Source organism: Sceloporus undulatus, chromosome 3 (genome assembly GCF_019175285.1).
Source record: "Sceloporus undulatus isolate JIND9_A2432 ecotype Alabama chromosome 3, SceUnd_v1.1, whole genome shotgun sequence".
Lineage (NCBI taxonomy): Eukaryota > Metazoa > Chordata > Lepidosauria > Squamata > Phrynosomatidae > Sceloporus > Sceloporus undulatus.
Window position 1 is genome coordinate 86,179,712 of NC_056524.1, and position 11,050 is coordinate 86,190,761.

General features: G+C 37.7%; 1 protein-coding gene and 1 long non-coding RNA gene across 5 annotated transcripts in view; one reads left to right on the plus strand and one right to left on the minus strand.

Moving 5' to 3' along the window:
* SH3KBP1 (SH3 domain containing kinase binding protein 1) overlaps positions 1-11,050 on the plus strand; it is a 260,100-nt gene that overhangs the window by 192,452 nt on the left and 56,598 nt on the right. Inside the window, 1 exon segment of the mRNA XM_042458735.1 lies at positions 8,593-8,694. Coding sequence (XP_042314669.1) covers positions 8,593-8,694 — 102 coding nt within the window.
* The window catches only part of LOC121926099, a 135,328-nt gene that overhangs the window by 116,794 nt on the left and 7,484 nt on the right, over positions 1-11,050 (minus strand). For 2 of the 4 annotated variants that reach the window (XR_006102977.1, XR_006102975.1), the window contains exons 3-4: positions 10,890-10,915; positions 1,446-1,530 (exon numbers count right to left, since the gene is read on the minus strand). This is a non-coding gene — a long non-coding RNA (uncharacterized LOC121926099). Of the gene's footprint in view, positions 1-1,445; positions 1,531-6,692; positions 6,946-10,889; positions 10,916-11,050 lie in introns of those variants that run through there. The other 2 variants (XR_006102974.1, XR_006102976.1) reach the window with 2 other exon arrangements.

Sequence of the window (11,050 nt, forward strand, 5' to 3'; positions counted from 1 at the left end):
ATTATTTCCAGCATTATTTTACTTTTAAAATAGTTTATGTGTATTTACTTTTAAAATAGTTTTTAAAGCATCCCTTCAGTCTGCACCCGAATCCAACAGGGCAGATAACTTCCCCCCTTCCCCTCTAATAATAACAACAACAACAACAACAAACCAAACAGTATTTTGTGGGGGTTTTGGGCTATGTGGCCATGTTCTAGAAGAGTTTATTCCTGATGTTTCACCATCAGCTAATAATGGTTTGATAGTCATCCTGAAATTAGAAATACATTTGTAACTAAGGTACAGTAGTCATCCACATAAACTATGCCTGACGTATTTCATAAATACACATAAACTATGCCTGACGTATTTCAGAATTCAAGGAATCCTGGAAGCAGGATTCACAACCCTTATGAATCTATTAATTTATTTTATTTACTTCATTCAAGGTAGCTTCATGCTGCTTGCCTTCTGAGATGCCATACATGGTTCCTGACAGAATGGAAGCCCCTGGACCCCCAAAATCCCTTTCCAAAATAATGGCTGATATTTAGTACTACAGTTATGGATTTGTAACCCACAGTTAGGGATCCAAAACTGCTTTAATCCTATGTAGTCACGGCCAACCTTAACAGCCAGCAGCCTTCATTCCATCTTAAGAACCAACTGGCAGATTGGGTGAAGGAGTTTATTCATCTGCTGTGCTCTTACCAGCAACAGACTCTCCAGCCATCACCTTGTCAGGCTGGTGGGAGGGAATGGAAATGTCATCCTGTATGCACCCCATCACCATCTGAATAGATAGATCTCCTTCTATCTAGCAGCTGGCTCTTAAGATGAACTAGGGGAGTCAGGTCACGAGACATTACTGACTGAAGTGTCATTAACTAAGTAGTCAATCTAGGTTTCTGCTGGAGATTTGTGGAATAATTAATAAACATTACTCATTATGCCAAAATGGAATATTGATCATTAATATTAAAACCTGAAAAAATATTGATATTGGCCCTCATTACTGAAAAAAAATATGAGTTATGGCTTTTAATTCAAAACTGTGAGAGATCCAGTGGCAGGGGCAAGACTAGAAGCTCTTTCAACTTGGTAATACTAGTTTTCTATTTGCAAAAGTAGATGTGAAGGAGCATTTACATCAAACCCATGGTGTGAAGGAGTGCGTCCACTCCAGCATCTCAATTTTCTGCAACCTTACTACCACTTCACTCTGTTGCATGTGTATAACCAGGGTGAAACATTAAAAAAATAGTGGAAATAATAACACATGTATGACAAGGAATCATTTCATATCTTGGTTTAACTTCTTAGTTTTCCCATTTCTCTTCTGTGTTTTCCCAACATTTCAGAGCAAGAACTGATGCATAGTTCTTGTGGCAGGGATGATTTTTCCCCTTTGCCTCAGCAATATAGTTTGTATTACTGAAAAAGCAGTAGGCATAAACACTTACATATGTATGCCCCATCAGAGGCCTTTGAAGTATAGAAAAGGTGGAAGGTTAGCAGTGTTCTCTAAGGATCAACAGAATGAAGAAACTGGGGACAGAAGAGCATAGCGGCATATCATTGATAAGATACCATTTCTGTTGCAGCCACACAAGTTTTCTATGCTGCTTAGCACAGATCAGCAGTGAGAAAATTTGCTATCATATGGACCCACCACTGGTTCCACTACCCTCTCTCACAAAAGCACTTCCAGTTTTTAAAAGAACGCTCAGTTTCTTCAAAACAAAGTGTGGGAAAATTGTGAAGATGAAGGCTTTCATGGCCAGCATCCATAGTTTTTTGTGGGTCTTTCGGGCTATGTGGCCATGTTCTAGATTATTCCTGATGTTTCACCAGCATCTGTGGCTGGCATTCTCTGAAGATGCCAGCCACAGATGCAGGTGAAACATCAGGAATAAACTCTTCTAGAACATGGCCACATAACCCAAAACCCCCACAAAATACTGTTGTAGCGGAAAATCTCACCCCTTGGATGCTTTAGGAGGCACAATGTTTTAATTTTTAGAACACAAATGGGGCAGGGGAAGGGTTGCATGCAGCCTGCGGTGTAACTAATTGTTCCCTGGTCAATATACCACATACATTCAGATAATACTGTGTTGCCAAAAAATTCACATACATGCCTAGAAAATTATATATTTAACAGTGAATTTGTAATATATTTTTTTCTTACATTTCATTTTAAAGTCGCAAAAGCTTCTGATCTTAGCAAACAGCACAGTTGATTGTCATGTTATTCAAATAATATTTGCATGCACAAAGACGCTGGTGCAATGAAAAATTAAACACAAACCTTTCTAATTTTAGGCCTCTTGACTTGGCTTTTTAAATATTAAATTAGGAATTGGTATGTTATTCATGGATGATAAAGTTTTTCTAAAAATATGTTTTTAATTACCCCTAGGATTCTTCTACTTGGATACATTTGGGCTGTGCAGACACAATCTACACACTTCCTCTTAGTACTTAGCTCTTGTGGGAGGGGGAAAGAAGTGCATCTAAAGGATGCATGATAGGAAGGACATTGTACTATTACTCCCTCCTTTGAAGCCCCCAATAACTTCTGAGAAACTCTCTGGAATTGGAAGGTCATTTCAGTGTAAAGGGGAAATTGGCCCTGCAGTGGACAGAGGAACCTTGTGCAATCTTATTGAAGTCTTACTGCAGTCACTCAGGGTGGTCTTTCATTATTGTGACTACTTAATCCATTTAGAATGAACATCTTCATGTTAAATTCATTAGTGTGTAGAAAATAAATTTTGAAGACTGAGAATTCTAGCTGGGAGACGTTTATCACTGTAAATGACAAAGTTTAATTATGTTATCCTCTAAATGATTAGCAAGGATGAACTAAAGTAAAGGTTAGTCTCCTTGGAGCTTGTCAAGATTATACTTTAAAGGCTAGTGAGTACTAGCAAAAACACTTTTATGCTGTTGCAAGAAGCATGCATTCGGCAAGCATAGATCAATATCTTTTACCATACTGAAGTGACTCTTCTAAATATACATCTAAGGAGGGAAAAGAACTCCCACAGCCTGAGTTTGCCTCACGTGCACTGGAAAAGGTACATCTCAGTAGAATGTATGCTTTGTAGTTTTAGGTCCCAGGTTCAGTTTTTGCCAGTTTAAAAGATTTAGAAAGCAGATGGTAAGAAAGACCTTTGTCAGAACTGCCACCAGTCAGACCAGATTTGGACAGAGTATGGGCCACTGCTCAATATAAGCCCATTTTGCAGCCCTCAGAGCCCCAGGATCCCCTTTTCAAATAGAGGAGAGGAGGAATTATCCCCAAATGGTAAATTTCAACTTCTGAAGGATTCCAGGAGCAGAAGGCTGCCATGAGTTTACAGGAACTAAGCAGAACAGTGGAGGACAGGAATTCTTGGCGATGTCTCATCCACAGGGTTGCCATGGGTCGAGATCAACAACAAAAAATTCAAATTATGAGCTTATCAGAGACCTAAGAGAGGCCTTTCTTTCTGACCCACAATTTTCTCAGTCTCATTTGATGGGTACAAGAGAGAGGAATGTCTCACTAGCTGCTTCCAGTCTTCCCCATCCTTCCTCTCTTTATGTCAACAATTTATAGCGGTGTTAGTCTGGGAAATCAGTATGGAAAGGGATCTTTCAGGACCTTTGAAACTAATTGAAAGATAGAGGTTGGTAGCGTGAGATTTTGTGATAATAATAATAACAACAACAATAATAATAATAGTTTATTTATATTTCCCGCATCTCCCATGATCAAGGCGGGATTACATCAGTAAAATAATACAAGTACAAAATACGATCAATAAAACACCAATACTGAATATGAACATTCCTATTAGTTCTATAAAATAGCAAAATCGTTAGGTAGAATTGGGTCTACTTCCTCAGGGGCACAATTCTGACACCTCAAAACAATTTTGTTACAGTGGAATCGCCTAAGCATGAGTGTCCATTTTTAAAATTTGTTTAAAAAATTCGAAAGCTACCAGCTTTTCATCCAGTAGCAAGAGTTCTGTTAGCATTTTTCCAAAGCGTTCTGGGAAGAAATCATGGTAAAGGTAGTTTTTCCACACTGTGGTTATACCTAAGCTACCCTATCTGCTTTTCAGTTGTTAAAAAATGAAACAGAGAAAAGATAATGGCTGCCATAATGGTTGTCATTCCCTTCCTTCTCTAAATGGCCATTACGGGGAATGGGAGGTCTACATGAAATGCCACTCTCAGAATTGGATGAATCAATTATTTCAGGACAGAAGGAGTTTCCTATAAATATAGTAAATGTCTATGTATGTCTTTATTTATTTCATGGAACAAATAATTCAGTACAGTGGTACCTCGGGATACGAAATACCCAGGTTACGAAATTTTCGGGATACGAAAAAATCCCATAGGGAATTATTGTTTCGGGTTACGAATGTTTTTACGGGTTACGAAAAAACTTTTGGTGCTTTTTTCGGCTTTTTCGCACGGAATCGCGGCTTTTCTCCATTAGCGCCTATGGCAATTCGGCTTACGAAGGCTTTTCGGGTTACGAAAGCGGCCGCGTTACGAATTAATTTCGTAACCCGAGGCACCACTGTATAGCAACTTCTGTAGCAGAAGCAGAAAAGCAGTTGCATAATACAATGCATGATATGTATTGCTTCCAAAATCAAATAGTTTGCCTGGCTCTCTTCAAGTCTTTTATTCCAGATACATTGTTATATTTTAAAGATCTACATCATGTCCTTCTGACAATTACAGCCTGCATAGAACAGAACTGGATGTTGCTGTTACCTTGAATAACTAAAAGGAGAAATCACCTTTCTCTAAATTAAATAATTTCACTCATGACTGGTAAATTTGATTTTTTTCAAGCAGTCATTTATAAAAACAAGTCACCCAGAAAAAGGTTTAAAAATATGTTTCTATAAAGAACAATGCTAATTTTCTCTCCAAATTACTGAATGTGAAGAGGCTTCCTGAGCAAGGAACTTGTCTTTTTAAGTATTTTCTTAATTTTTCATAAACAGAAACACTATACTTAATTTTTTTCCCTGAGAGACTGAAAGCTGGGTGTTAGATAAGGTCAAACTTAATGAACATATTTTTTAAAAATCTCATTTAAAGAATGCAGAGTTGCACACCAAAGCGACTTTGGGCTGTCATGATAGTAAACAAGATACCTTTGTTAGAAAAAAACAAAATCCCATAGTTTAAGTGCCTTTACAGAAATGTTGAGTCTTGGTTCCATTCTTTAGTTCTGTTGTTGTTGTTGTTGTTGTTGTTGTGTGGCTTCAAGTCTTTATGTGGTTTTCTTGGCAAGATTTGTTCAGAACAGGTTTGCCATTGCCTTGCCCTGAGGCTGAGAGCATGTGACTTGCCCAAGGTCACACAGTGAGTTTCATGGCTGAACTGGGAATTCAACCATGGTCATAGTCCAACACTCAAACCACTACACCGTGCTGGATCTCAATTCTGTGTATGCCATTGTTGTAGGAAGGCAGTCTAACTTGTTGGGGGCACTTGGCTAACACATTATAAACCACTTAGAGAGTTCTCAGCATTATAAAGCAGTATAGAAGTGTAAGTGCTATTGCTAACCAACAATATGGGTTATAGTGTTATATCACAATGCGATAAAAGAAATATAATTCAATAAGGAAAAAAATCTTGATTGTGCTTTTAAAAAATAATTTGAAAAAGAAATGCAACATAGAACTGCCATCAATGGTCAATCATGGTAGCTGTAGCTTTGCTCTGAAACATAAAGGTTTGATACTGCTACATGTGTAAGCAGCAGTGAGCCTTAGGTTTGCCTGTTCATCACACCCCCCCCTTTTTTTTTCATGTTCGCAAGAAGATCAAAAGCTGTGGCTTCCTGTTATGAAATAATCACAGTGACATATGGCATTCAAGCTCAGAAACGTGCAGTTTTTTTAAAAAAACAACCCTATTGTTAGTGAGAACATCTGAGGATGTGAAACATTATAAATAGTATATCTATATGAAACAAATTAAAAACAATTCCTATACTAAAACTCCTACAGTGAAACATTATACTAGGAAAATAAGAGCAAATGTTGATAGAAAACAAATGATTGAAAACCCGGAAATAATTTTCTTAAAATAAACCACAAATATATTGTAGTAAGTTATTAGACAAATAGATAGGGTTTTATTGGAAAGGAACTAAGCAAAGCCTGTCTTCCAGAAAGCTTGTCTTCCAAGTCCCAATTTGGGCTGCATCCAGACTGCAGAAATAATCCAGCTTGACACTACTGTACTTTAACTGCCATGGCTCAATGCTGTAGAACAGGGGTAGGCAACCTTTTTGAGCCGGGGGCCGGGCGCTGTCCCTCAGACAACTGGGGGGCCGAAGCCAAAAAATAAATAAATAAATTTTTAAAAAATTAAATATATAAATAAGCCAGGACAAATGTAGGACAAAATTTTCAAATGGAAGACAGTTTTTTTTTAAAAAAAAAAATGGAGGACACGTGAAAAAAATTGCTGATTTTTTAAAAAATGTTAATATAAATGCATGTTTCTGAGGGTTCTATAGACAATTGCCCCCCAAAGGCCCCAGCGGCAATCGGCAGCAGGACCGGGCTGGGGCTGGTCCCAAGGCCTCGCCGGGCCGCATCCGGCCCGCGGGCCGCAGGTTGCCTACCCCTGCTGTAGAATTTTGGGCATTGTAGTTTGTTGTGTGGCACCAGAGCTCTCTGACAGAGAAGTCTAAATGTCTCACAAAACTACAATTCCCAGAATTCAGAAGCATTCAGCCATGGCAGTTAAACTGGATTATTTCTGCAGTGCAGGTGCAGCCTCAGTTTGCTTTCAGGACAAATAGGAAGCCATCTAAAGATTATCACAATAGTTGGGCAGTCTCATACAGAAGAAGGAGGACTTTCAAATATCCCTGTTCCAAGTAACAGACAGCTTTGAAGGACATCATCTGGTCTTGAATAGTTCCTGAAAACAAATAGGAAATCAGTGCATTCTACAACCTAGTGTCCTATGTTCCATTTTTAATGTTGTGCATATGTGCCTTCAAGTTGTCTGTTGACTTATGGCAACCCCATGAATTTCGTAGGCTTACTTAGGCAAGGAATACTCAGACGTGGTTTTACCAGTTCCTTCTTCTGAAATACAGCCTACAGTATCTGATATTCACGGGGGAGGGGGGGGAAGTATGCTGCAAATTCATATTAAATTAATCTGCCCTTGCTTGATATGTATTAGCTTTAGGCAGAGAGCAACTCCTAAGAGCCCCTGTCTTTGTTCATCCTTAGATGCCCAAGAAACCAGAGTATCAAGAACAGTTTTCACCCTCAGTTTCCTGGCTCAGTAGGCTAACAGAGAGGAGGAATATTCCATTTACATATTACTGGGATTACATATAGATAGTTTTGAATGTATTCTACATGCTTCACTGCCAGCTAACAAAATAATACCATGAAATCAAAGATGTGTACAGTTAATTCTAAAATAAAAACAGCAGTCACTGTAACCAAAGTTGTACCCAGATTATAGAGATGTACACATCTCTAATGGCCTACAAGATTAGTTTGTATTGATTGTACTTGTCAGTTACAATCCTATTATACCTTTTGGTGAGAACTGTTTCTAATGTTAGTTTCATATATTTGGATTTACATTTGGCCCTGTATAGACAGGCCAAAATAAAGCTGCTTCGGGTCACTTTGGTGGAGGTATGCTGTTTAAATGATGCATGTGTACTAAGAGTCCGGAAGCCACACCTTTCAGAACTCATGCATCATTTAAACAGCATACCTCTAAAGTGACCCAAAGCAGCTTTATTTTGGCTTGCCTGTACGGGCCCATTTAGCTGTTTAAAGACTTTTTAATATGAGAACAACTATACTAGTATTTGTTTCTGATAGATAGGTGGATGGACAGACAGAAGTGGAAGGTTCTTGCTTCTTCTCTGTGTGACACAACTCTGCTTTATCTGCCTAGCTTAACTTGGTGAAGGTTAGTGTGGAGGACTGAATACAGATGACAGATGCATTTCTCTGGAGAGTTGCAGTTACCGATAGATTTATACACCCCCAACTCTCCATTTTACCAAGCTTATCCATTTTGAATTATAGGAGTTGCAGATAATTGTGCATAAGTTCTTTAGAAAATAAGCAAAGCAAACCAGAAGTGAAGAATTTGAGGGGTGTGGCATGGTCATTGCAGTGATCTGTCATGCCACAAATTTCTGGTATTCATTTTACCCCGTCCTATTTGCATAATGTGCTGAGCACAGTATGTATTACCTGTTTGTGACTAATGATCACATTTAAATAAGCAGACACCCACACCCAAAGTATCCTATAATACCTATGTTCTGCCACATTTATCACTGCCTCATCTGTTTGAATTTATCTAGATTGCAGTTCCATTTACTATTGGAAAATGTATCTGAGAAGTCTGCCGACTTCAAGTATACATTTTTGTTCCATCATGAAAATAGGTACAGTATTTGCATAAGAAAGTGTATCCTACATCTTTACGGTCAGAGTTCACAGCAGAAAAAAAGCCTACCATACAGAATGCATGTTTTACAATATATGCTCATTTATGTTCACTTCTTTTCTTGATGTGTCATAGGAGTGCATTGATGCTGGCTGGTGGGAAGGAGAGCTCAATGGTAGAAGAGGAGTATTTCCTGATAACTTTGTAAAACTACTTCTTTCTGATTTTGAAAAAGAGGTAGGTCCAGTTTACCTTTTATGATGAAGCTTTACACTTGAATATAAACCTAGAAACCTGTTCTTTTCTCTCTTTTTAAAAACATGCTGCTTTTAATAATAACCCTAAAGATAATTCTTTGGAACACCTTAAATTATTTTATGCGATGTGTTGGCTATATAACTGAAAATAGCCCCCATTCAACCTGAGAGATTTTACCAAAGATTGGGCAGAATTGCAGGACCCAGATGTACAAAGCTGAGACTTAATCAAGAGAATTTGTAGGAGTAACTGCTGCCAAAGTTGCTTCTAGTGAGTATTGAGGAGGGGGCAGATTGACTGAATACTTAGGCAACCAACAAGTGCCAGTTTGTTTTAGTTTACATTGGTGTCATAATAAAAATATTTTGCACTTTTACATTGTTGAGTAGCATAAATGTGTGGACAAGTCATGGGAAAGGGGCATTTTTGCAAGGCACTGTATCTATGTATCAATCTATCTGCAAATTATAAACATGAAAAACAACTACAGTAAAGAATATTTATAGGTTTCCTATATACTGTCCATACAATTTGTCCTAACAGAACCTGTTAATGGATTTTGTTTCCAGTTGATAGAACGTGACAAGTCACACTAACAAGTTTTCACACAAAAAATCATAAATGCTCTTACCTTCTATTATGATCAATCTTTTAAAAATTGTTTAATTCCTTGTTGTTACATCTTTTTCCACCACCAATCTTATTTGGATAAAATGCACTCTTATTTTGAGAACTTTGGGCCCGAACAGACAGGCCAAAATAAAGCTGCTTCGGATCACTTTGGGGGTATGCTGTTTAAATGACACACACACCTTAAGAGGCCAGAGGCTGTGCCAAAGCTGCGCTCCAATCCATTAAGGTGGAGATGGTTAAAATGGATTAACCAGCAGGAGTGACCTTATTTCTGATAAATGGTAATTAGTTGATAGCGGAAAAACAATAACTGTAAATGCCGCTAGGGTGTTAATGACCTTTTATATTAACATTATCTCCCAGTCTTTTGAAATTTTACCAGGGGAAATACAAAATATCAACATTCTGTCCTAAAATGAAATGCTTTCCTTTTCAAGAGAATGGAGCATTTCTAAATGAGGCTGCAGTGTCAGTTACGTTAATTTTATTGAAGTAGGAAATTGAACTGAATTAAAAACCATTCAATTACCAATCATGCAACAGCATTTTTTTAAAAAAGAAAAAACATACTTTGTTTATTTATAAACAGATATTGGGCATTATTTTAGGAGGAAACATTTTTCTTTTACTCCCACTCAGGTGACAATGCAGGGGGCCTCCTTTAGAGCAAGTTGAAAGTGGTAGCCTGTTGGCTGCTGCTGATTCATGAGCTATTGGCTGCCAGTGTTCTGCACATTTCCAGAAAAGCAAGAAAAACAAATGTGCTGGTCCCTGGCATACTATATGCTGTGAACCTGTTGCAGTGCTCTGTGTGAGAGTGGAAATCATGTAGCCCTCAAGATCTTATTGGATTGCAATTCCAAGCAGTCCTAGTCAGCATCCCCCCTGGGTAGGGGTGCTGGCAGTTCTGGTTCAACAACGTCTAGAGACTTACCTTTTTCTTACATTGCTGTTTTATTTATAATTAAATTTCATCAGTTTTTATGTTGATTTCTTTAATACACTCTGTTCTAAAATGTCTGCATATTCTGGGAATAATCACAGTACATGGATGATCCTGTGGTTATTGCAAACAAGAGTGCCTTTCCTCAGGTGTGCCATTTATGCCACTTTTTAGAGGACAGAGATCTGGCTACTATGATCTGTACTTTCAACACCTCCAACTTAGACTGCTGTAATGCACTCTATGTGGGCTGACTGTGAAGAGTGTTTGGAAGCTGCAACTCATATATAAAATTCGGGTTATTACTTGTTAAGACCTATTACCTAAATAGCTTGGGGATCTTTTGTCAGGCTGAAAGGCAATTCGTAAATAAGATAAATTGCCATCATTTTGGCATCTCTTATAGTAATGCTATCTACTTGAACATAGTGTGCTGTTAAAATTTGATATTCATAGACCAAGACATTTGTAGCATCTGTCAGTTATATGCACATGTCTTTTCCAGGGGTCTCACTGGGCTCTTTGAACATAATGAATAAGAAAATTCTATCTGCAAGTTCTGTAATCATATTTGTTTTAAAATCCATGCAGAACATACCTTTTTCGGATTAGAAGTGGGTGGGTCTGAGAGAGAAAATAATGAGAAAATAATGAGTGGGTGGGTCTGAGAGAAATGATAAACAATAGATTGCTTATTATTATTATTATTATTATTATTATTATTATTATTATTATTATTATTATTATTATTTTCTTATA